The sequence below is a fragment of the Tachysurus fulvidraco genome, chromosome 2 (genome assembly GCF_022655615.1).
Source record: "Tachysurus fulvidraco isolate hzauxx_2018 chromosome 2, HZAU_PFXX_2.0, whole genome shotgun sequence".
In the NCBI taxonomy this organism is placed as follows: domain Eukaryota; kingdom Metazoa; phylum Chordata; class Actinopteri; order Siluriformes; family Bagridae; genus Tachysurus; species Tachysurus fulvidraco.
Window position 1 is genome coordinate 24,629,340 of NC_062519.1, and position 27,743 is coordinate 24,657,082.

The window sequence follows — 27,743 nt, forward strand, 5'->3', positions numbered from 1 at the left end:
CTTTTCTTAACCCAATAAAATTCAGCTGAGCATGGTTTTATTACAGAATGTTATAAAAAGCATTAGACTAAATAGTGCTTCTGTTGCCATTTACTCTACTAATTAAGCTGTCCAAGGAATCATTACTGATTTGATTGTTTTATGTTTTATTTGCCAAAAGGGAACCGAGAAAGAGCCGTCGGCTTGTTTAAATGACTACCGTAAATAGCTGTCGTGCACCAGGCAGGCTGTTTAAACTGTTTGCAGGAGCATGATACCTTGACTGGAGAATTGCAGTAATTGGATATGTGCAGCTACGCACCATCCTGCATTCGCTGCCAACAGAAATGTCTCCTTTTCTGTGTTTTTTTTTTTTGTTTGTTTACTTGTTCTGATATAATCTCCAGACTGGTCATTTGGTCATGGTACTCTTCCGGGAATCTGTTTACTCTGGTATTTGGTCTTCCTTGCAAAACCCAGTTCTGTTTTAGTGTGTTCTTACTCATCTCAACACATAAGGAATGTGTGGTAGTGCCTCGGTGAGGTTCAGTGCTCTGGCAAGAATGATGTGACACATGCCTTGTATATGGGCAGTGATCTGATGCATGAAAGCTGCATTTTAAGCTTGAAACATTTAAGGCAGGACGATTTATCAGTGCTGTGTTTCAATGTGTTGCATTATGATGCAGTGTAAAATGATTGCATTTGAGTTATTATCATTATCTATATTTATACGGTCATTATCTGAAAACAGGCAAAGGTCAGGAGAGATACAAAAAGTACAACTCAGTAAATGGAAAATCCAGAAAACATAAACCAGATAGAAAAATATATCCAAAACTTGTGTGCTTGTGTGAGTCCTTTATATGGTATATAAGTTCTTATGCTTTGGGAAGTGTACTCAGGGGTGGCCATGTTTGTAGGCTATGGTGAGTTCTGGGAATGTCTGAGGATGTGGAAGGTGACCTGACATCACATTAATATAAAATATCTGAACTGAGCTTTAACCTATAACTAAACATTAGTTTAGACTTAACATTTAACCTACGTATTGTAACTGGGATTTCAAGATAAGACGCAGATAATTAGTGCTAAATAATTAACGAGCACTTCACAGAGAATATGAAAAAGATCTAACACTAATTAGCGTTTTCAAATGAAAAGCTAGAATAATAAAATGCAGTATTTGAGTTATTTTGGTATCTTGTGCCTCGAGTCCCCTGGGATAGACTTTAGGCTTCTGATGTCACTGTGCAGAAAACGGCTGGATGGATGGATGGATGGATGGATGGATGGATGGATGGATGGATGTACGTATGGATGGATGGATGTACGTATGGATGGATGGATAGATGTATGGATGGATGGATGGGTGGATAGATGGAGAGATGGACGGTGTGCCTGCACTTAAAGGATTAACTCAAAGAATTAACTATAAACTTGGAAATAGTTTCAAGTTTATTGTCATGTGCATAAAGAGTGCTAAAGCATCTACATACAGTGAAAGGCTTATGCTACAGTCATACACTCCTAACCCAGAAAAAAACGATAAGTAAACTGAGTGTGCAGTCAATGTGCCATTTTCAATATCAGCACATGGTACATACAGTGGGTTGTGCTTGCGGTGGTGTTTTTAGTTAACGTTTAACAGTGATTTGCACGGATAAACGTGCTGGTGCAAGATCTGACACTGTGATACCATCTACCTGATGGTACTGTAGCAGCGAGAACAGTCCGTGGCTTGGGTGGTTGGGGCCTCCAGTCATCCTCCTTACTTTAGTAACCCCTGGTGGCAATGTCCTGAAGGGTAGTAAGGTACAACCTTTATGATACACAAATTCACAAACAGATCTTTGCAAAATTACATTAACACAGACTAGGAATACAATGCAGGAAATGTGGGGCATCCTATAGAAGTGGTGGTGTGAGAGCATGTGAATAGTATAGTGCTGCCCAAAGAGTTAGAGACTGTGAGAGGTGTAAGTAATAAGGAGGAGTGGGGTATTATGTGGAGTTTGACAGAAGTCTGACAGAAGTCTTCCATCTAAGAGTCACACTCAGAGAAAAGAGGTTGTATGCGTATGTAAAGGAGGTGGTCCGTCCTTCTTAATTAGTTCTGGTGAAAACCACATGGGTTCTGAGGCCACACCACTGCTAAAGAAAAGAAAGTGGGCTTTGTTTAAGCACTGAGATCACTGGTTACCTTCTGGTTCACTTTAATTGAACTGAGTTAATTAAAATGTACTATATGTGGAACCAACCTGTGGGGGAAGTCGTGGCCTAATGGTTAGAGAGTTTGACTCCTAACCCTGAGGTTGTGGGTTCGAGTCTCGGGCCGGCAATACCACGACTGAGCTGCCCTTGAGCAAGGCACCAACCCCCCCAACTGCTCCCCGGGCACCGCAGCATAAATGGCTGCCCACTGCTCCAGGTGTGTGTTCACGGTGTGTGTGTTCATTGCTGTGTGTGTGTGCACTTTGGATGGGTTAAATGCAGAGAACGAATTATGAGTATGGGTCACCGTACTTTGCTGTATGTCACGTCACGACACGAGGTCACCCTGATGACCTCCATAACAAAGGTAATACCATCCAAATACTTGGTGTGGCCTCTCCCCTGCCATTCAGACTCGAGATGATGGCTGTAGGTAAGGCTCAGTTGATCCAGGTGCACTCTCCAGACTTTAAGATGAATCGAGTGTCAGAAATAATATTTTCAAGAAGATATCCAGAATACCTTCAAGTGATATTAAGAGATGTGCAATGTCAGGAAGTCTGTTCAGCAGCTGCCTGGGCACCATGCAGACCATTGATCATCTTTCCAGATAGTCCTTATGACAGAGAAATATGTAAATAAAGCTGATAAAATTGTTTTGCTTTAAAGAGTAGATGTCTCCCTGTTGTTGGAGGCCAAGCGCTCTATACTTTTACAGCATGTGGACATCAACTAGTGAAAGTTTTTAGATATGAATAGTAATTTTTGTAAAAACTGAAATAAAGGTATTTATTGTGTTACTGTTATTTGACTATGTAATCTTTGGCAATCTTTGGCAATCTTCTATTAGTGAATTCATCCATCCCATTATTTTTTACACCACGTATCTTACTGGATCGCAGGGAACCTGGAATCTAACCCAGAAGACTCAAGGCACAAAGCAGGGTACATCCTTACAAGGGTACGATCTTACACACACACTCACACACCCATTCACAAGTTACAAACAATTTAGAGATTCCAGTCAGCCTACTATCTTTGGACTGGGGGAGGAATCCGGAGTACCCGAAGGAAACCACCAAGGCACAGGGAGAACATGCAAATGCCACACACATATGGCGGAGGTGGGAATTTTATTAGCGATGCACAAAGTATCTACTCAGAAAGTTCTGCTTACTTTGAAAGGGCTAAGAGTTTTTTTGGAACTTTAGTGATAACTGCCTTTGTGTTTTATAAACATAGATGTGACCTAACCTTGCCCTCTACTCCTACACCTTACCTATTTCTGAGCAATTCCAACCACAGGACTTGAAATAGGCTTAAATACAGATTCCTTAGGATTCATTAAGCTTCGCATTTGTTCTGGCAGGCCATGTCGTCAAGCGTGCATCAGCTGTTAATCAGCAGTCCACGACGCACACCAATCCGGTTACGTCATCCATATTACCCGACCATTTAAATTCCCATTCATTGAGCTGCTTTCCAGCGCGTCGCTGCTGCTGCGACTTAAACTCCCTCCTCCAACCCCAACTCCACCATGCCGGAACCCGTGTTCATTGTACCAGTTCATGTCTTAAATCTCCACTTATTTTCTCTCTCTCCCTCTCTCTATTTATTCATTATTTATTTATTTTTGCAAAAAAAAAAAAAACAACTCTATGCATGATCAATGGTTCTGTTATCGGGGGGGGGGTCTATTCTATTTTCTAGTTGCTGCTGTCCCCGCTCGGTCCATGCATGCGCACGGATGGGCGCGCGGATTCCTGCCGCGAACAGAACCATACCGCCAAAACGCTATCATCTAATCTGTTCTCATTTGACAAGTGGTCCTGACAGAACCATTGTTCTATAGTTCTTGCTGTAATGCTAGGCTCTCTGTTCTACACATTACCTGTCCCTGTATCCTATTAGTTCATTGAAACTCCTCCTGTGTTTTTCTATTTTGACACATTTTGATTTTTTTTTTCCATCCTGTTAATCAGCAGATGCCTGATGTTTGGAGATACGGTTTCATTTCCGTATTTTGTATTTACACGCTCCCTGTTTATCTGCTCTATTTTCAAATGCATTCAAATCCCTCTAGAGCATTTTTTAATCATCTCAGGATCTTTTGTTTGCCTTTGGAAAGATATAACATTTGCATTAAAGTCTCACAAATTCACAAAAATATTTGAATTTCTTTGTCTCCCAGGCTAAAGAGATTTTTGCTTTTAATATTCATGTAGAGGAACGCAGAGGAAATATCCATCACACCCATTCACCGCATTATAGTTTTTGCCTCCAGGTTTTACATTTCTGTTATAGATCTTTCTGGATGCATTATTATGCAGAGTGTTGTGTTTTTTTTCTGAGAAATCTCTACTCATATAGTGTGTTTTTGCAAGCCATTTGTGAGAATTCTTTAAATAACCCTTGTATTCAGAATGTGAAGTATTACATTCAATGATTAGAGCAAATATATCTTTTTTCCCCCCAGTGCATCTAGACTGTTATTGTTCCTGAGGTCATAATGAAAGTTCTTATATTTGGTTCAGACGTTAGTGCTGCCTTCCTGAACCCACTGCTTTCTCTGATTGAGTTTCTCTTGCTAGGACACAGGTCTACGGCTGTATACACTACAGATATTAAACTCTAGGTGCCTTATTGACTCCATTGACTGGAATATAAATTTTAAAGTCGTTAACCCCTTCTCACAGTACACTGGTGTGCCAGAATGGAAATAAACTTATTGCACATTGTCAATCAGTAAAAACTAAGGATTTTCATTCATTCATTCATTCATTTTCTACCGCTTATCCGAACTTCTCGGGTCACGGGGAGCCTGTGCCTATCTTAGGCGTCATCGGGCATCAAGGCAGGATACACCCTGGACGGAGTGCCAACCCATCACAGGGCACACACACACTCTCATTCACTCACACACTACGGACAATTTTTCCATAGATGCCAATCAGCCTACCATGCATGTCTTTAGACCTGGGGAGGAAACCGGAGTACCCGGAAGAAACCCCCGAGGCATGCAAACTCCACACACACAAGGCGGAGGCGGGAATCGAACCCCCAACCCTGGAGGTGTGAGGCGAACGTGCTAACCACTAAGCCACCATTGGAATAGTTTGTGTTCAGTAAGATTATTCTGTGGATTTGTGATTGAGCCCTGTTGACTTTGTCGAAATTTAAGATGAAATTTAAGACGATCTTTAAGGTAATCAAATAAAATGAACCATAGCTAAGTTTAGATGAATTCATTTCTTATAAATGTTGTTGTAAAAGTTCTTTGTACTTCAAACATGGAACTCCGATCTTTTAATGTTAAAAATTTTAATAGACCGATGAATGATTTTTTTTTTAATATTATTACGATTATTTGTAATAAATTGTGTAGTAGCTTTAATAATGCAAATAACCGTAAAGACCTTAGATCAAAATCTTTTATATTGTAGTTGCTACAGTTGCATCTGTCTTGCTTAAAATTAGGGATTTTTTTTTTTAAATACTTTTTATTCAAAGTAGCAGTGACATTTAAATTCCTTTGAAAATCAACTTATTTCAGTGCACACTGTTCTAAATTGTGTACACATATTAGTTAAATAAATAAAACAAATTAGTTAAACAAGAAATTATAAATTAGTAATAATTATATAGAGGATATGAAGTCGTAACATGCATGCAGTTTATTAAAGTAGGACAAATTGCTACACTGGTTTAAGCTCATTAGCTTAAATAACCACATTTATTTCTGCGCATCACCAATGATTATCGCCTGTCGTCAGCAAATGTATTATATGCCCCTTTTTCATCCAGAAGTGTACATTACATGATGTTTAGCTCACATGTTTGTCTTTTAGGTTTTTAATTTATTTCTGTTTGCTAAAAATCTTTTTAGCAAATGTACATGTTTTTTTCAAATGTTTTTTTTTTGTTTTTTGTTTTTTTTGTTTTGGACATTTATACACATATTTCTGTAAACATTGTTCATGTTTCATCAGGAAATTGGATGTATGTATGGAAAACAATATCAGTGTGCTTGGTTTTGTTATATCCTTCCATTCGAAAGCAAGGACAACCAAACTGAATGGTTTAAAAATACGGTGTTGTGAAACTGAATGGTTGTCACATTTTGGCTTTATATTTGTCCGATTTTTTGTTGTTGTTGTTGGTCAGAAATTTTCAGCATCTACTACTGTGTCACATTCAATCAGTCAGGGGTGAGGAGCCTTTTTAAGTACAGAGCAGTTGTCCTGAGGACCTTCCTGTATCAGTACAGCACCACCCTCTGTATCCACAATGTTTCTGAGCTCACACTAATGAGCCACTCTACGTTTCATTGGTTTAGTAGAATAATACAGTACTACCGGTCATAAAATGCTAATGATATTTATTAAGCAAATCGCTGGATATGTCCCACGCAGGATCTGTCTATAGAGGAGATGTGAACTCCATGTGATCTTTTGCATCAATACAACATTTGTCTGACTGTATATTTATAATCACACCCTCCAGTGTCACCCAGACGAGGATGAGGTTCCCCATTGAGTCTGGTTCCTCTCAAGGTTTCTTTACCATCTAAGGGAGTTTTTCATCGTCACAGTCACCTGAGTCACCTCAGACTTGCTCATTGGGGATACATACATACACATTGTGAACTAAATCTATCTAATATTAATCTTGAATTTTTGTATTCTATTAATCTTTCTATTATTCTTTATATTAAGCTTTTGTTCTATGTTTATGTAAAGCTGCTTTGAGACATGTCCATTGTAAAAAGCGCTATACAAATAAACTTGAATTGAATTGAATTAGTGCCTTGAGAAAAGTCAGATGGGTTTTTCACTGACAAAATTCAGATTTTTTTTTTTGTTGTTTTGTTTTTATTTAGTATTTGATGTTTTTTTTTTTGGGATATTTTTCCATCTATAACTTTAATAAACTAAAATATATATGTTCTCCAAATAACTTTTGTAAATTTTTAAAGAAGCAACATCCCTATAATTGAATACACTGCTTACAGGTCAAACAATGACTCATTTTAGTAATATGTATAAAATTATTTAGTTTAAATAATTCCACAAATGGCAATGTTTTGATGATCATTGGGTATGTTACACACACACATACACACACACACACACACACACACACACACACACACACACACACACACATAATTAGCATTATTATTTTTTTAGAAAATGGATTTTTCTTCTATGCAAATAGGATCGTAAGGGTTTAAGTGGGATCTTTTGATCTGTTGCCTCATTTGCATTTTTTTTATACTTTTCTGCAAGACATTTGTAACACGATTAAAAAATGTCAGCAGGTTAAAAATGTTATTCTAATGTGAAACCTAAAGAATAAAGAAACACACCAAGCCTAATTGCATGTTGTACCGTTCCTTGAAGACTTAATAACATTCACATGCAGTATGGATTGTCTTCACATGAATGGGTTAATAATCCTAGCTGTAAGCTCTGTGTTGAAAACGCTGTTCATCTTCTGCTCTTCTGCTCTTTTGACCTTTCTGACAAAAAGAGAAAAAAACACAACAGAGGCACCACATTCAATCTTTGACGCTTAAGTGTCTTGTGGTCGTTTGTCCAATTCACTCAACATAAATCCTCAGTTGGTCTTGTACCAAATATACCAAAGGTTTTAGTCTTGCTTTCACTAACAAGCATGATCCATACCTTATATTAAGATGAAGTGCATAAACAGCATTTATCATTTTTTTTCCTTTTGTAGTTTGTATGTATGTATGTATGTATGTATGTATGTATGTATGTATGTATGTATGTATGTATGTATGTATGTATGTATGTGTGTGTGTGTATGTATGTATCTCTCTCTCTCTCTCTCTCTCTCTCTCTCTCTCTATTTTTCTTCCATTTTCTGATATCTAAACTAATGCTATATTTCGTCTTTACACTCGAATGCCAGGTTGAAATCTTGTCAAGTAAATGGCCATATGGTGAAAACTTGATTAGTTCTTGTTCTTTTCCTGAAGCTCTTCAATTTTTTATTGAGCCCTGTGTTTTTTAAGCACAGGCTTATAGGACACATGAAGGATGGAACCTTAGTGTTATACTCTGAGAACCTGGAGCACCCGTGGATGGAGTTCAGCCATGCAGGACCATGAATGCAATTAGTTTCCTTTCTGAAAACCTCAGATTAGCTAAGGTCCTTTCACATTGTGTGTGTGTGTGTGTGTGTGTGTGTGTGTGTGTGTGTGTGTGTGTGTGTGTGTGTGTGTGTGTGTGTGTGTGTGTGTGTGTGTATCCAAAGATAGCACATGGTATGAAACTAAAAATTAGGATTTCATTTGCCATCAATTTGCCCAAACCATTTTGTTTTTTTTTTTCAGTTTCAGGCCATTAGTGATAAAGGCCTGTGTGATAAAGCTGTGTGTTTGTTGCAATGATCAAAAACGAGTCAAGCAAATGTTCACACATATAAAAGAGAAGGGAACAAAAGGCTGATCAGTAGTTTACTTCTTCAGGTCAGGGAAGTGCTTAGTCATAGAGAAAACAGATGATTTCTGGTCAGAAGTGCCAAAGCACAGGCCGAATAAAAGCAATCTGCTGAGAGCTCTGGGTGTCTAAATTGCCTTAATGATTTCCATCACTGAAATTAAATATGGTGAGTTCACAGAACATCGCTGTTTACTTCCAACTTTACTCCAAGTTCATCTTCACTCCAGCTCGTCCTCCTTGGTCATTCTCACTGATTGTTATTGTCATTTGTGTCAAGGTCTTTCTGGCCTGTTTTTTTTTTTTGTAAAGTCCTCGGTGTGTTTATTAGTTGTGTTTTCTGTTTCTAACCCAAGTTGTGTTTCACTCTATGGACTGTAACTCTTATAAATTTTGCATGCACAGTAAAGGTTTAGTTGGGTTCCACATGTCTCCAGTACAACAAACAAACACTGTTTATAGGTTGTCACCCAAATTAGAACAGAATCCCTGATTCTGGATGCTCTCAAGGTTTCTTCCAATTATCATCACAGATAATGGTTTGATCATTAGGAATAAATATAAATTAAAATGTAAACGTTAGAATTTTGATGAATGCTTTTAAAGCTGCGTTGAGACAATGTCCAAGTGCATATGATATTGGATATTTCAAAATGAACTGAGAAATCGGGGGCACAAAAACATGCTAACACATTTTAGCTTTACTGCGTGTATCCATTTGACACTCATTTTAAAGCCTTTTTTTTTTTTTTTGCAATCACAGAAATTAATGCAAAATCAAACAAACTCTGCAGATATTCTGAGAGGAATTGCTGTAGATTTGGACCAAGACGTGTTGTGTGTCATTGTCAGAGCCCTTTTAGCCAAAAAGCTCCTGGAGGGACTGTCTAGCTGAATTAACTGAACTTTACTACTTTAAACATTATTTGCATATCGGATAAGGACGGAGCCGAAAGGAGTGTACATATAGAAAGACACTAATAAAGATCTGTGGGTGAGGGATTAGTAAGTCTAAGAACTTGAACAAGGCTGACTGACAGAGTTCATGGATGTTGGGGATTCTGGGAATTGGAGTTTAAGGGGGACGTATTGATTGTGACAGCTACACATAATACACAAGGTGGCGGCAGCATCAGCACTCCAGGTAAGATCATCTTTACAACCTCTTTTAAGAGAGTCTTAAGTGCTTAAGCAGTCAGCCATGAAAAATGAAGAAGGGAGGGAAATTCAATTGGCAGAACTCTAAGACATCGATTTTTCACTGACAAGAAACAAGTCAAAAAGTGTGTCCTCTAACCATATTCAGTGACTGTGATTTAACCTAAACAGTATTCCAACCATGATGGGTTTAAAGGGCTGGCTGATAGAATTAAAGCACCTTTAGGAGGACAACAACAAAGTATACCTCCTTAAATGCCTTGGCATTTTTATACTGTACAGGTAAAGAAGAGTAAACAAGCTAATCTTCTGCTGCTGATAAGATGAGCGTAAACATGTTTTGGGAACACTTTGGCGACATTTATTTCACAGTGGCTGAAGAACACTGATCCTCAGGCCACACTGGAATAATGTCCTGGCTTTATAATAAAAATACATAAATGCTACTCAATAAGCTGCAGCCCCTCTAGGTGTTTATGACCATTTTGTTGAAGTGAAGCGGTATTTGTATAAAGATAAAGATATACTGTTTTAAATGAAAGTGCTTTAGAAGGACATTAATGTGCTATTCTTCATTCATTCATAAAATTTACTCAAGCCTTTAATGCACTGTGAGTCTTGAATCAGACCATTAGATTCCTGCAGCAATTAGGATGGAGAGAAATGCGGTTGTGTATCTTTCGGACGGTTTTCCGGAGGTTTCTCATTTCAAATGCAACACCGCTTTCTGCTTGAGAGATATCAGTTCAAAGACCAATGAATTTTATGTTCATACAAAAGCAGAGATGGGGGACTCGAGTCATATGACTTGCTTGACAAATACTGTACTTAAAAAAGACTCGACTTGACTTTGACTTGACATTCTTGACTTGTGACTTACTTGTGACTTGCACGTGTGACTGACTCCCACCTCTGTACAAAAGTGTCACGAATCAAATTTTGAAATTGTTTCATTTCAATCATTCATATGATTCGTTTATTCAGTATGTTCATTATTCACTTCCTCTAGTTCAGCATCATTTAAAGCCAAATTATGTTTTATATACTCAGCAGTTAATGCATTTGTGCATTATAAAGGAGGGATGAATGGAAACATGTTGTATACGGTGAAATCGGTACGACCTACAGTTCATGATGATAATTCTTACATTTTGTGCATGGCCATAATTTTATATGACATTCTCTATAATTAAAAATGCTCTCTCTCTCTCTCTCTCTCTCTCTCTCTCTCTCTCTCTCTCTCTCTCTCTCTCTCTCTCTCTCTCTGTCGGTCTCTATCTCTGTCTGTCTCTCTCTCTCTTATCTCTCTCTCTCTATCTCTGTCTGTCTCTCTCTCTCTTATCTCTTATCTCTCTCTCTCTCTCTCTGTCGGTCTCTATCTCTGTCTGTCTCTCTCTCTCTTATCTCTCTCTCTCTCTATCTCTGTCTGTCTCTCTCTCTCTTATCTCTCTCTCTGTCTCTCTCTGTCTCTTTCTCTCTCTCTCTGTCTCTCTCTCTCTCTCTCTCTCTCTCTTTCTCTCTCTATTCCTCTCTCTCTTTCTCTCACTTTCTCTCTCTATCCCCCCCCCCTCTCTCTCTCTCTCTCTCTCTCTGTCTGTCTCTCTAAGACTGTGAAGGACTAAACATGCAATACGATGACCCACCATTCCAGTACTTCTGCACCACTTCTTCTTCTTCTTTAATTGATTTGACATAAATTTTTTATTTCCACTTTCCCCTAGAAGCTAAAATCAGACATGAATTAGAGAAGAGTATGTTCTTAACATCAATATCAGCCTGGATTATTAAACACAAATTGTTTTTAATCAGGCAAGGAGCAGTTTAAAGTTTGGGGTTTTTAACTCCACTTCATGGGGCTGTCTGTGCGGCCTATTTTAAAGTTTCCTGCAAAGTTTACAGTAAGTTCCTTCTACACGATGAGAAGCTCGTTAACTGTGTTTTGTTTTGTTTCGTTTCGTAGATGCGTCTCTAAATAATATTTGGTGACTAGTGTATGTAGCTAGCTTAACGCTAGAGCTGCACAATAAGCACAAATAGCCTGGGGCTCAAGGATAGTGAAAATCTTGTAGGCCTTGAATAATGTGCGTGGAGATGTTCAGAAACAACAGAGACACGTGATAGGATCTGGGTATCCACCTGGTCCATAGGCAATGGTGATAATGTCCACTACCTGATTGACTATTCTCTATTTTGATAAAGAATCCCCTCATGTCTTCCTCAGTGACAGATAAAGTTGTGTTACATGTGTTTGAAGCAAGTAGAAAGGGAAGGATGGCTGTAGGACAGTGGGTTTTATTTAAATACTACACCATGAGTCACTTCTTGACTTTCTGGCATTCATGCACACATGACCAAGAAGATATCCAGGTGACTCCTACTGCACCTCCCTGGCAGATAGAAGAGGTTATGTAGAACGATTAGGTAATTTATCAGGAAGTCTCTTTGCTTAAAAGAAAGTCACCCATCAGCCATAACATTAAATTTTGTGTAGTTCAACCTCATGACACCCTCATGTTGTAGGTGCTTTCGGTGGAGGACATGGGTCAGGACGGTCACGCTGACTAGCCTGCAGCTCTATACGCAGCTCTATTCACTGTGTGCTGTGCTGCACTGTGTGTAACGACGTCTTTTTATCATAGCCAGCATGAACTTTTTCGGCATTGTGTACTACAGTAGCAGTCAGGGATTAGCCTTCACTCCTCATTCATATCAGTAACCCTTGACAGGTGCAACTAATAAAGCGGCAGCCTCTAAAGGTTATTTGCACTTACGTACTGTATGCATCAAGACTAATCATTATAATCATTATAATGATGATGATGATGATGATGATGATGATATAAGTGATCAGACTCAGTTATCTAGTGCTTTGCTTCAACAGTGGCAATACATAAGAGTTGATCAAAACCAGTCATCAGTTTAGCGTTTATTCCATTAGAACTGCAGAACCATCTTATTTTTACCTAGAAACAGGTATACATAGTCAGCGTAGGGCAGATAAATAATCTCCATAATGCGAATTGAGACCTCTAGGAATAATTAATATAACTAATAAACAATTTGGAATGGAAATCTAACTCTAAAGTAAATAGGAAGGGGTTTTTTGGCTTGTTAATGGAGCTTACTAAGGAAGAGTTAGATTGCTCTAATGATACATAAAAGTCCAGACTTCTCTGAACGAGAAATTATATGCAGCATAGATGATTTTTCTTTCTGCTGTTCTACAGATGCCAGTGGATATTCCTCGTATACAGCATCCGCCCTCTGTGGGCAAGTGAAAAGATTTAAGCTACTCTCACGGATATTGGCCAAGCCTTGAAGTCAGCAATCTGGACATGAATGTAAAGTCTGGATATATGGGCCTTGAATATTTTTCACCATCCATTCCATTTGGAGAAGTATCAAAGACGTTGAGCTTTGCCTTTATTGAAATGTTCATATCACAGCAGCAGTGATTGATCAGCGAAAGTCAGCTGGGGGTTTCAAATAGCTGGGGAAAATCCACTGAGAGAGAGCACAAATAGCCATGCCTTCCACAATCAGTGCTGCCTGGCCTGTTGTAAGCCACCAAATGAACTTGTCACACGTTATTGAATAAACACAGCCTTTTGGGTCAAACCGTTAGTGGTAAAAGTACAAATATTAGCTCGAAATGAATATACAGTAGAAGTAGGAAATAAGTACAGCATATACCCTTATATAACTGCTGTTATTATATTAAGTGTTCATTCCAGTATTTGTACACATGTACTATAGAATATATAGTACGTATTATGGTCAGCGCTGCTTTTGTGTATTGTCTTCTAGTGTTTTGTATTGTTTGTTTGCACTATCTTTTGTCTTGCATTGTTTCCACCGGGTTGCACAGATGCACTTTATGTGGCTAGGACTAACTTACTTAAGTCCTTAGAGCTATGTAGCTCTGTCCTTGTTCTATGTAGCATAGCTCTGGAGAAACATTGTCTCATTTACATTTTACATCCAGCATTTGGCAGACGCCCTTATCCATTGCGACTTGCATTATCTCATTTATATATATATATATACATACAACTGAGCATTTGAGATTTAAGGGCCTTGCTCAGGGGCCCAAATTGCTTGACCTGGCAGCTTGCTGGACCTGTAGCTCAACACCTTAACCACTAGGTTACCACACGCCCCGTGTGTCACTATGTACCGTATCAGCTATTTATAAATAAAAAGTCAAAATTCAATTTTATTGAGCAATAAAGTGAAGGAGTAAGAAAGGGTCTAAAGTAGTCATGACATCAGAATTTAAGACAGTATATCTTAGTATATATATATATATATATAGAATAATAATGATAAGCTCAAAACATTCATGCTTATTAAAAAAGAGGTCATACATTAAACATATTACATCACAGAAAACTACTGCTAGATTACTCAGCTATGAACATCTGTATCACAAACACAGCAAAACATTTATGGCATATGCTCATATTCCTATAAAAAAAATAGAATGTCAGAATTGTTTCATATTCCTAAAATAAATCATAAAGGCATTATCATTATTTCATCCGACTCTTTATTGTACGAGGTCCATTTTTACGTACAGCATTTAAGCTCAATGATTAATGCTCCTGTCAAAAACTCTTCTTCCCAGAATTGCACACCATCACTATATGCGTCTACAACAAACTTCATTTCCTAGAATCTGCGAGTTTATTTCGATTGGTTCTCTGACCTCTGTTTGTTTAATCACTTCTCGTTTAATTATATCTTGCTTCCTGCCTATCGCAGTTGGCTTGCTGATCGCATGACCTTTTTGCATGCCTGAATATATATTTTTGGATTTGCCCTGTTAGTTTTAGCTGCTGAGTGTGTATTAATAAAACCGTGTGTTTGCATCCAAATATGTGTGAGATTTATGATCTAAAGGGTTCTTTGGTTAGTGAAGGGATCATAGTTTATAAAAAGGTTCTCTCTCTTCCTCTCTGATAGGAAAACAGAGTATGGGGTACGCTGTATGTCCTATAATGTGGATGAAACTTGCTTCTTTTTTTTTTTTTGGTTGCAACAAAATTAAAAATCTTTTTCTAAAGGTAAGATGAAATCGTATCAATAATATAGTGTCATGTATAAAATGGAAAGGACTGGCCGTCTGGGATTCAGACAGAGCAAATTATAACAGGAAAATAGTAATATAGCAAAGCTGTATTTTATTCAAAAAGTGTATTAAAGAAGTTAAATAAATAAATAAATAAATAAATGAAACGTGATAAAGGAAAAAGGTCAGAAGCGATGTTCTTAAGAGGCATATACTGCTCCAGTGTGGCTGACATCGTCCATGGACAGATGTGGAATGGAATGAGATTAATAATGTAATATGAAATACCCGTGTAATCATTTCAGTTTTCCTTATTACAGTTTTCTGCACTTCTACTCATTTTCTTCTCTGCTTCACAGAATCGATTTCATCTACAGATGATGACAAGGGTCCCTGCATCAGACCTGGCAGAGCTTCTGTTGATGGTGCTGCAGCAGAGCGGCTGGCATGAGGGCATGGCCGTACTCTGCCAGGGCTGGGAAGAAGCTGGACTTCTCGACCTCCTAAAGCTACATGGTAGCACAGCCAAGGGCAACTCTCGTTGGAACCTCCGTGCTGCCCTTAACCTCTCGGGTAGTTCATTAGACCAAAAAGTCATATCAGACTTCCTGGAGCAGCACTTCAGCCTGGACCACCATCCTCCAACCTCAGTGGTACTTCTCGGCTCTGATCCACAATGCGCCTCTGCTGTACTGCGCTGTGCTCATGACCTGGGTCTTAGTTTGCCCACTATACACTGGATTATGGGATATCCATTAAGCCCAGACGCCTTGCATTCCATTGGCTTACCTCTGGGACTGCTGGCCTATGGCGAAGTCGACCGTAAGCCTCTGGACTTCTACATTCGGGACACTTTTGAGCTGGTCAGTCGAGCAGTTGCTGCTGCCACACTCGTGCGGCCAGATCTCGCGCTCATCCAAAACATGGTGAATTGTTTTGATAAACCCAATAAACATGAACTGCCTTCATCTGGACAGTACATTGCCAGGTAAATTCCTTTATTCTTATTTATTTGTTTGACCAAAGGATTCAATTAAGGTTGCAGACTGGAAGGTTTTTAAGTAGTGGTGGAAATCCAAAGTTTCATAGACATAAGTTCCAAACAAACACTTCAATGGCTGGAAACTTTCCACTATTCATCACAACAATAGCCAGACTTCCATGTGCTAATACTAATCATTCATCCCCACTAGGTACTTTATCACAGCTTTCCTCAGTCAACAGATTCAAATGTTTGAAGGTTCTAGTTAGCTTATAATACATTACATTAAACACCATGTGGCATACTACAGTCTACATACACCACATAACATATTTATATATCACATATCTGATACACTAGCACCATCTGAACATCTTACAGTGAACAGAAATGATGAAAGAAATATTATTGGTTAGAAAATCACTTCTTTAACCCACCGTACAAGCCTCCATGGGATCAAGATCTGATTTTAAAACCCAATCAAGTCTTGCCCGGTCTTACACTAGTCTTGCATGGTGCATCAGCCACTTGTATTATCAGAGACTCTTTCATTATTTACAGAAGATTGCAGCTGATCTGTAAAAAACGTCCAGTGGTCCACACTATATTTTACAGCTCTTTTAGTCCTTTATCTAGGTGTTGATATTGCCCTAAATAGCACTGAATTTTTAAGCGTAAACAGAATGCTCGCGAAGTACGGCTTTGGAGAAAAGCTTAGGCTCTGATTAAGTAAAGGGTTTTAAGTAGGGTTTCTTTTTAGATGTTAAAGTCATACTATCATTGTAGAAGCCGAGACAAGTCATAGACTTAAGTCCCTAACAAATGGCAGGAAATATTCAGCATTGAACAACATTAAAACAAAGCCCTTGGATTTTTTTTTTTATTATTTGCATTAACATTTACCTCATGAAGTCAACACTCCTTAATTTTAGGTTCATATTAGGTTTAAATTGCAGTTACTGGAGTTTCTTTGATATTCAAACTGCAAATATTATTTACATAAAGCTTGCTCCAACCAGTTTTCCAAAAACGACATCACTGTATCACCTGCCATGTGCCAACTACTCTTGCATGTAATTTACCCATCCAAGTAAATTTATCTAACTAAATCAGTTCTTTAAATACGTGATAAATTCATCTGCTTTAATGTTCATATCTCACAGACTTGATTTATGACTTATTGAGTCCAACGGGGGGGCACGGTGGCTTAGTGGTTAGCACGTTCGCCTCACAGCTCCAGGGTTGGGGTTTGATTCCCGCTTCCGCTTTGTGTGTGTGGAGTTTGCATGTTCTCCCCGCTCCTCGGGGGTTTCATCCGGGTACTCCGGTTTCCAAAGACATGCATGGTAGGTTGATTGGCATCTCTGAAAAATTGTCCGTAGTGTGTGAGTGAATGAGAGTGTGTGTGTGTGTGCCCTGCGATGGGTTGGCACTTGTATCCTGCCTTGATGCCCGATGACGCCTGAGATCACAGGCTCCACGTGACCCGAGAATTTCGGAGAAGCGGTAGAAAATGAATGAATGAATGAGTGAGTCCAACAGAACAATTTTTGTGCTATTAAATTCCTGGGAAAATGTTAAATCTCATATAAGAATATAGGTCTGACAGTAAGCTTTGTGAGTTAACAATGAGTTGCCTGTTCTTTAGGAAAAGCAGTAAAACCGTTGGCATTTATGCTGGAGGGTGAGTGGGATCTGCACAACCAAATTCACATACTAGAACATTTTCAGCTTTTGAAAATAAATAACCTGGTTAAATCCAAGCTATATGGAGTAGTTGATTTCAACAACTTTTTAATGCTCTTCCTTAATACAGCCATTGACTTTTGATGACTGTAGAGAAACTGCTAGTCTGGCAGCTGGAATGCAAACATGTTTTGGAGCTTTAAGCTGTATTCATGAGTTTCACACAGATACCTTCCCACGAGGCAGGGATCACTCTTATCAAACGAGCCCACTGCTCCGTGTGGATTAGCAAGGTTTCACTCTTTCTCTCAAACCCTCCCTACAAATACAAAAAGGATTGCTCTGCACCGTGGCCATGCAGAGAATTCTGCCGCTCAGCACAACAGGATAAAATCTGTCAAATAGACCCAAACAGAATGTCAAACAATTGAGCAGGACAAAGCTTTAGTGCAAGGGAGACAGATCAATAATGCTCGGTAGTGCCAGTTACACTGCCATAAACGGGCATCATTTTCTGATTCGATCGCCCCCTGAACAGATTGGAGTTACAGTAAAGACATCTTAACTGAATGATAATAACATTATTCTCACCCATACATGGCATTGAAATATTGTCTCTGAGATGTCATTTCCTTTCATCGGTATTGAAGTACGCACTATAACTCATTAGTATATGGTGTACTCCTGAGGTTGTGACAGTTCAGTAGGGATTTAGCATTCGTTTCATTGGTCCTCTCAGTGCACTCTTTGGCCTGGCAGAGAAATGGATGTGAGCTGGTTTTAACTAATTAAAACCTGCCATACTAAAAAAGGAGGGACCATAGTCTATAAATGCAATATCACTCAGCACCATGATGAGTGGGGCGGGGGAGGGGGGAAGGGAGGGGGAAGGAACGAAGAGGGGAAATGGGGGGTATGTCAGCATGTGGGCCAACTTGTGTCCCTCACAGGCAAAATTAATGACAAAAGGTTTCAGGCCAAATTGCATTTTCCGTTTTTTTTTTTTTCTTCTTCTTTTAACTTTTTTTATGAAGCAGCTCACCATTGGACATATGCCATGTTTTTTATTGATCACTGAAGATGTTCATTTCTAAGCCCATGTAAGAGGCTTGTCTGGCCCATAGAAGCATTGCCGTGTCTGAAGTGATCTGAGCTCCTCCCTGTATCCCCAGCTCAGCCAGACAAGCAGCTCTAATTCATTGAAGGAGATGGAGTCTCACAACCAAATATACTCCCTGTGAAAGCAACTCCTATAGTTTACAGTGCAAAGGCAGCCAGATTGTGTCAGTCATCCAGATAGGCAATCCCTATCCCCAGGCCTTCCCTTAACTGCTTCTGCAGTATTTATTGTCTGCTGGCCTGCTGATGGCAATAAGACAGACTTAACTACTGTATGGGTCACTCCTGTCACCAATGAGGGTTATCCACCTTCCTGGAAGTGTAGAGGTATGATGAACACACCTGACCATTAGCTTTTTGTCTTTACTGATGTGCAAGTCTGTTGGTCTGCATTTTTATTTGATGTCAATTATTTCATCCTTAGGTTTCTCTCAAACACATCCTTCATGGGGATGACTGGTGCAGTTAGTGTGCAGCGGAACATGTCACGTGTGCTTACATCTCAGCGCGTGCATATCTGGAGGCTTCGGCGTGATGCTGTGGGCCAGCCCACCTGGGTGACGGTGGGCAGCTGGGAGGGCACCCAACTGGATATAGAGGAACGAGGTCTGTGGCAGAGCTCGACCCCACGTCATCGCACAGAGGCACAAAAAGGTCGCGAGGGCAGGCGATGGAGGCACGGCTTTCCTGTTTCAGGAAGCCATTTGCGCGTAGTCACCCTAGTCGAGCACCCGTTTGTGTTCACAAGGGAGGTGGATGAGGATGGCAACTGCCCAGCTGGACAGTACTGCCTGGATGCAGGTACCAACAGTTCAGATTTGTTGGATCGTTTTTTTGCTACTCGAGCACAAGGGAATAACACATTTGTTCCAGTGGATTACAGCAAGTGCTGCTATGGTTACTGCATTGACCTGCTGGAAAAGCTGGCCGAGGACATGGACTTTGAATTTGACCTTTATATTGTGGGAGACGGGAAATACGGCGCATGGAAAGGCGGCCGATGGACAGGGCTGGTCGGAGACCTGCTTTCTGGCGTAGCTGATATGGCCGTAACCAGCTTCAGCATCAACTCAGCACGCAGCAAAGTAATGGACTTCACCAGTCCTTTCTTCTCAACCAGCTTAGGCATCCTAGTGCGCAGCAAGGACACGGCAGCACCCATTGGAGCTTTCATGTGGCCATTACACTGGTCCATGTGGGTGGGCATCTTTGTAGCACTGCACATGACAGCACTCTTCCTCACCCTCTATGAGTGGAAAAGCCCATTTGGCATGACTCCACATGGGCGTAACCGCATGAAGGTGTTCTCCTACTCCTCAGCCCTTAACCTGTGCTATGCCATTCTGTTTGGCCGCACGGTATCGAGTAAGACGCCCAAGTGCTGGACAGGAAGATTCCTCATGAACCTCTGGGCCATCTTTTGCTTGTTAGTTTTGTCCAGTTACACAGCCAACCTTGCTGCAGTCATGGTTGGAGAAAAGACCTTTGAAGAGCTTTCGGGCATTCATGATGCCAAAGTGAGAGTTTTGTTTCACACAATAATTCCTAAAAGCTTTAGTTAGGTTCAATGATTTGCTTCACAGGTCACATAACATTAACACTGCACAGTAAAGCTTAATAATGATTACGTAATGACTACATAATCTCTATAAGCTGTCATAACCCCCTGTAATTGACTTACATTCCATCTGTGAACAGTCCAGGGACAATTTGGCTTTCTTGAAAAGGGACAGTTATTAAAGTGATTTTAGTGACCCCCAAATATCACTCAAACTGTGCAAGAAGTAGGAGGAAGGAGGCAATGACCAATCACTCTACTTCATCTAACCGTTCAAAAAACCTGCCAAATCATCTCTGATGAATGCTGATTAATTAGTGTGAAGTAATTATCTGTTAAAAAAAATATTTTTATGAAAATATCATTTCAACACAAATTGCGCTGCCCAAAACAAACGTGGATAAACTTTACTATACTTGGTAATCAGCAAAGGAGTTTGAAAAATGAGATGTCCCTCAAATTTTGTATGGTCTTAAAGGTGAAGCTTTTATTACCAACACACTAGTTGCGTTACAACTACACAATTATCCAACATGTTTTTAATTTGTCGTCCAAGCAATTTCTGGACTGTTGGAGTATCATTAAGTTTCCCTTAATGATCATTTCCTATGTTTGATGAGTACTGTGATAGTAATCTTAAGTAATATTTACATACTAATTGAAGTGGAGTTTGCTGATGCTGATGATGTTAGCTGTAGCTTAGGGTGCTTTAATCCAACTCTTACTTCATGTAAACCTGAAATACTATATAATGTGTAGAAAATATGAAAAAACTCAGTGGTTCATGGTTTAAAGTGATAAAATGATATTACATTACAGCAGAGCCCCAAGTATTCCTTCTGAAGACACAGAAAGTCTTTCTGATTATTTTACAGTCTGAAAATAATCTGGAGCCATGATGTTTTCTGGCGTCCTCTTTATTCCTTTCTTCAGACTCATTTCTTGTTTTACTAAATGCTTATCATTCAGGCTGCATGCTATTGTTTGGCAAGTTTTGTTTGCTGCTGAGACGTAATCAACCGTGATTGAGGTTGTCTGTCTTGACTATATTGCTTTTGGTAATCCATGTGTCTCCAGCTCCATCACCCATCCCACGGGTTTCGCTTTGGCACCGTACGTGAAAGCAGCGCTGAAGACTATATGAAGAAAAGCTTCCCTGAAATGCACGAATACATGAGGAGATTCAACGAGCCAACCACCCCAGATGGTGTTGCTACTCTCAAGTAAGAGAGCATGGCATTCATTAAAACCAACTGAAAACAATTTCTTTGTAATTTACACCTTTTGTAAAGCTTCCATCTTGTGTACTGTTTGATTTGAGTCAAGTTTGATTTAGTTTGATTGGGCAAGTGGTGTTCCAAGAGAGCTTATATTTAATATAATATTACATTGTTTGTATCACACACAACACTCTACCCAGCACTGGCTTCTCTGGGAACTCCATTAATGGAGCAAAATTAAACAAGAGCTGCATCCCAAATGGGCTTCTACACAATATGCATTTACTGTATACTATCCACTATGTACATTAACGTCTATTGTATGAATTTTATAAGAGTAGTTATAAAGATAGTAAAGAAATACAGTTTTTTTACTAGCCAGACCTATAAGCCATTTTACAGTTGATAACAAATGACATTAAACACACATAATGCGACGCCATATGGTGAATTTTGAAAAATAAATCACACAGAGTGACCTAATTTATAGGACATTTGTAAGACCTTTAGCCATGTTGTCGGCCATCTTCAATTTTTTCCCCTTCAAGTTTCGCCTTCTAGCTCCGTCCTTTTTATTAACTACATAAGAAGTTGTGAGCATAAAGTGCATAAAGTGTCTAGTACCCAGATGATGCACTTATTCACCTAAAAAGAAAAGCGAAGTGTTGAATGTTTGCAGCATTGCATACCTAGTGGAAAAGGGGCGGGGCTAACAGGCACTGAGGTTGGAGGGGAAAAAAATTCAAGATGGCCGTCGACACGTTGGTGGACAAGACGTCTTACAGATATCTTTTAAATTAGCTCACGTTTTGGGATTTATTTTAACATGTTTAAAAAATCCACCTTATTTTGTTAAAGCTACTGTAGCAGCATCACATTAGATGTGTTTGACATCATTTCCCATTGGCTGGGAAACAGCTTATGATTTAGGTTACTAAAAAAAAAGTTAATGTTGCATTTGAGATTTTTTTACCCTTCAAAAATTCATACACTAGACTCTGGAGTACATAAAGCATAGTGTAAGTGCTTAGTGTGTAGTAGGTCATTTGGGACTCAGCTACACTACTTGCGCTATTTATACTTCAAAATGGTGTAGAATAGTGCATAACTATGCGATTTGGGACGTCATATTTGACCATGTTGTGTCTAAAATGTCATTATCTTAATCGTGCTGTTATCTGTATGAACGTAAGTCAGGCTGAGCTTTACTAGAACAGCACTTTTGCTTATAATCGCAATTCTTAATTATACCCCAGCGAGTTTGAATTCTGAATTCTGATTGGTCTGATGGAGTCGATTAATACATTGTTTTTAAGCACTAGCAGTTTCTTCACAGACGTTTCATGTCATTTAACTTGAAATTTAACAGAAACGTATATAACGTGTTTATTATTGAGCAAACAGTGCTGGTAAATTGTTGTGGTTTCAGACACTCCTCAGAGGTAATGCCATTGTTGTTGATTAGCTTCCGATTAGCTTCCGACAGCACATCCCTTTCTTGTCTTATTACTTACTGTAATTATTATCTGGTGTTCTTATCAGATCAGGGAGGAAAGTCGGATTTTAATATTGATAATAATAGGCATGGAAATAAACATGGTCCAGATCCTGGACTGTCTTGCTGTTTATTATTCTATGCAGGGAGAAGGTCTGGGACTCCCTGTCTGCTCACACCTGTGTCTTCTTTGTTGTTGCTGAGCTGAAGTCTCTGACACTGATTCAGGATGTGTGTGTGTGTGTGTGTGTGTGTGTGTGTGTGTGTGTGTGTGTGTGTGTGTGTGTGTGTGTGTGTGTGTGTGTGTGTGTGTGTGTGTGTCCATGACTGGTTTCTTGAATCTACTTGGTGGTCTAGCCTATATGAATAATAAATAGCACATTCTTTTATTCCTACCATTGTTTTTGGTTCTTCCACTGGTATACCTCAGTGTGGAGTTTGGAGTTTTCTTACAGCTGAGCTCTTGTAATAAAGCAGATAACCATAATCAAATAACAACTTACAGAGATGAAAGCACATCATAACTGCACGCATTGCACACACGAGCAGCCATGTGTCTCAATTTTTTGCTAATGGATTTATTCTCTCCAATTGCTGGTGGTATTATGACACTAGTTTGAAAATATCTGTACTTGTACTGGAACAAGAACTTTTAAGAACCCAATAAAATATAAAATTGGTCAGATTGTTTTGGGAATTAACAGCTGGGTGCCAAATTGTTCTTATTCTGTGTAATGTCTTCATGTGTAGTGGTTTTAACCCCATTTAAACCCAATAAAACAGTCATACTAGGAGCTGGGAAATATATATTGAAAGCTTTATTTTGACTTTAAAGGCAATTGTGATTTAGTATATTTGCCTCTGGCGAGTCATTTCCACACAAACTTAGATAGGTTGTTTATTGGGATAAAACGTATACTTTCTCTTTCACCATATTTCAATACATTTAGAATAGACAATTTTCAGCTGTGTAAAAAAGTTTCTGCCACTGGCTAAAATCTTTAGCATGATAGCTCTTTAATCAACAATTGTGCTGCTGTCCCCCTATTTGATCCGTCTATTGTGCATTTCTGTGTATTAATTTTCCATCTCGCTGAGGGTGACACTAGATTTATGGCTGTGCTTACTTAGGAACAGTTAGCTTGGACAAATGATGATGGTTCCATTTGCGACTGACAGGGAGGCCGAGTCTGACTGATGAAAACCTCGCTGTGCATATTTAATCAAACAAAGAATAGCCATGTAGGGAAGTGTGTGATTGTGTGTGCTTTTGTGCGTGTGCATACAGTTCTTTAATCCCTTTCTCTTTGTGTTGTGAAGGACAGATCCCCCTCAGCTTGATGCTTTCATCATGGACAAAGCTCTCCTGGACTATGAGGTATCCATCGACGCCGACTGTAAACTCTTGACTGTCGGCAAACCCTTCGCTATCGAAGGTTAGAAACGTCATCTGAATGTTCGTAACAACGTCTTCCAGATATAAGTCTACCTGTGTGCACATACTAAGCAATTAATATGCTTTGGAACAATGAGAGAAACACTATGTTTTGTGGGGATAACTAACAGCTGGTGTTATGTACAAGCAGGAAGTAAATCAGTGTGAAATCAGAGCTCTGGAAACAGATGAAATAGAAATGCCAGTTATGCTGGAGCTGTAACTAGAAGGAAAAGCCCTTGTTAGTTCAGAGATTTGGACGTTTTAGTGGAAGTATGGCTTACCCAGGTACCAAGGGTATCATGACAGTAAGCAGCAAGAAGCATGGAGACTCACAGCACCAACAATACTCACTGTCTGGAGATCTACTATGTTCTCATGGTGACCACAAAGGTTTCCTCCCAGTTCTCCGGTTCCATCACACCTCACATTTACATTTACATTTGCGTATCTTTATGTATAAAGGTATCTTTATATATTGAACCCATTGTTATTTAATTGTTCTTTACATAGAACCATTTTGAATAGATCCAAAGTTCTTCCCTAAGTTACTTGAACTTTCTAGAACAGTAACACAGTAATATTGTGCAAACATTTTAGATTTTAATCATTTTCAGTATACCACATACAGTACAGACCAAAAGTTTGGACACACCTTCTCAATCAAAGAGTTTTCTTTATTTTCATGACTATAAAAAATGTAGATTCACACCGAAGGCATCAAAACTATGAATTAACACACATGGAATTATATACGTACATAACAAAAAAGTGTGAAACAACTGAAAATGTGCCATATTCTAGGTTCTTCAAAGTAGCCACCTTTTGCTTTGATTACTGCTTTGCACACTCTTGGCATTCTCTTGATGAGCTTCAAGTGGTCGTCCCCTGAAATGGTCTTCCAACAGTCTTGAAGGAGTTCCCAGAGATGCTTAGCACTTGTTGGCCCTTTGCCTTCACTCTGTGGTCCAGCTCACTCCAAACCATCTCCATTGGGTTCAGGTCCGGTGACTGTGGAGGCCAGGTCATCTGGCACAGCACCCCATCACTCTCTTTCATGGTCAAATAGCCCTTACAGCCTGGAGGTGTGTTTGGGGTCATTGTCCTGTTGAAAAGGTGGTGTGTCCAAACTTTTGGAAGGTGTGTCCAAACTTTTGGTCTGTACTGTATTTTGGTGTAATACAACTTTTATACAACTCTGCTGTAATGTTCCATAATGTTTGTCTTAATTACATTAGATATTTTCAGAACATTGCATTCATTTTTTTAACGTATTAGTTTAGCCTTCTTAAAGAACATTTAGATCAAACCTGATAGCTTCCTCTTTAGATAATTCCACAATTTTACGTATAAAACATCATTGGAGAGAGATATTCTGATCCTTTTGTAAAGGTGTGCGGGATGTTTTTTTGGAATTAAAAAAAGCAAGATAGAGGTGTGGAGTGAGTCGACGAATGACTTAGGGGATGTTCTCATCTAATGTTTTCATATTTTAAACTCCTGAGCAGATTTCACAGCTCGACGGCTTTGAAAATTGTCTTGAGTGTTTCTTTCATGAGCCTCGTTCACCCTTTTCTTTTGTTCACAGAACATATCTATTCAACCGCTGAGAGCATGAACAGGTTCTTCAAAAAAAAAAAAACAACAACAACAACAACAGAAAGCTATAGGAAAGGTTCTACACTTCTTTCCAGGGGCGAAAGAGAAGAAAAGTTAAATTATTTGTGAGGCGAGAGAACAACAAGCTTTCCACTGCAGCCAACTAGTTTGAAGTTCCTCGATTTTACCCGAAGCCTGAAAATGAGATGAGATTAAAACAATAATTGGGGCTTTTTTCGTATTCTTATTGTTGTTAACCTTTAGTTGACCATTTCGGCCTTAAATATCTTAGAATTCTGTTCAGTTAGACTTTTAGCTGCTCTTTCCACATGTCTACTCTGTGTTAATGATGTGTCTTACATCACAGCTGTCCTCTGATTGCTCGTGGCCAGAGATTCATCTTGCACTGCTGACTCGTACAGCCAAACTGTTTATTCGGCCTTCTACAGATTTAACATATGAACCTTAAATTATTGTCGGCTTAAATATACAGGCTTGGAGGAGACGAATATGTCTTTCTAAAAATCAGCATGTGTTCAAATTAAAACTAAGCTCGTGTGCACACTCAAATGGTTACGCTCGATGAAGAAACAAACAGGGAGCATATTTGCTTGGCTTAATGGTGTTGAACAGGGAAATCTGTTCTGTACCATTCAGCTCATTGCTTGGTTCTGACAGGGAGGGAATTTATGAGCACTCTGTTTTTCTGTGCTTTTCTTTTTCCTGCCAGTGTCATTGACTCACCTTCACTGTTTACGCTTGAGATGGAATAAAAAGCATTTCTCTTGCAGCCTGATTAAAGCCTCGGACTGATTCGTGTGCTTTTTCCTCGGCAGGTTATGGAATCGGACTGGCCCAGAACTCGCCGCTCACGTCCAACATTTCAGAATTCATCAGCCGCTACAAATCCGACGGCTACATGGACATGCTGCACGACAAGTGGTACAAAGTGGTACCATGTGGAAAGAGGGTCTTCGCCATGACAGAGGTGAGAGTGAGAGATTTCTATAGGTTCACTGGAGTAGAATTGTATTTCCAAAACAGAATATCAGTGACGGATTACCTGGAGACACCTTCATCCAGCGTCCATTACCAGATAACACAGGAACCACACTGGAGCCCATCTTACAATGCATCATATACTGTACACAGATAACACATACATTACACTACATTACACATCTATTATGAGTATATAGAGTAGTATTAGTGGTATATAAAAGGTGTCTATCTATCTATCTATCTATCTATCTATCTATCTATCTATCTATCTATCTATCTATCTATCTATCTATCTATCTATCTATCTATCTATCTATCTATCTATCTATCGATGTTGTTGAGTCATCGTTGGCCCATTTTAATGAGGACTTTTTTTGTTTGTTTGTTGTTATTATTCCAGTCCATCATGTAAGATTGTTCTCCAAAGTTCTCCAAATTTTTCTATAAAGTTTTCTCGTGCACTTACAGTTACTCATGTTTTTTCCTCCCACCAACTTATTCTCTTTTAACTCTCCTTTTTTTTTCCAGTGGCAAAAAACCTTTGCCTGTTCTGTTGTGTCTATGTTCAGTATCGAATGTCTTTGTCATGTCACACTACACGGTGGCAGTTAATATGAAGCTCATATAAAAGTAGACACTCTGGGATTTAAGAATTTGTAATACTTTGTTATTTTTCTCCAGCCTACTTGATGTGACGTATATATTTATTGAAGGTTAATAACAAATTGTTTGGGTTTTTTTGTTGTTTTTTTTTACAC

The 27,743-nt window shown here is 39.1% G+C and overlaps 1 protein-coding gene across 1 annotated transcript in view; it reads left to right on the top strand.

Annotated features, from left to right (window-relative positions):
- The window catches only part of grin3bb (glutamate receptor, ionotropic, N-methyl-D-aspartate 3Bb), a 58,985-nt gene that overhangs the window by 21,282 nt on the left and 9,960 nt on the right, over nucleotides 1–27,743 (top strand). The window contains exons 2-6 of the mRNA XM_027169574.2: nucleotides 15,249–15,877; nucleotides 19,101–20,193; nucleotides 21,312–21,457; nucleotides 24,270–24,385; nucleotides 26,820–26,971. Of these exons, the coding sequence (XP_027025375.1) occupies nucleotides 15,249–15,877; nucleotides 19,101–20,193; nucleotides 21,312–21,457; nucleotides 24,270–24,385; nucleotides 26,820–26,971 (2,136 nt within the window). The remainder of the gene's footprint in view (nucleotides 1–15,248; nucleotides 15,878–19,100; nucleotides 20,194–21,311; nucleotides 21,458–24,269; nucleotides 24,386–26,819; nucleotides 26,972–27,743) is intronic.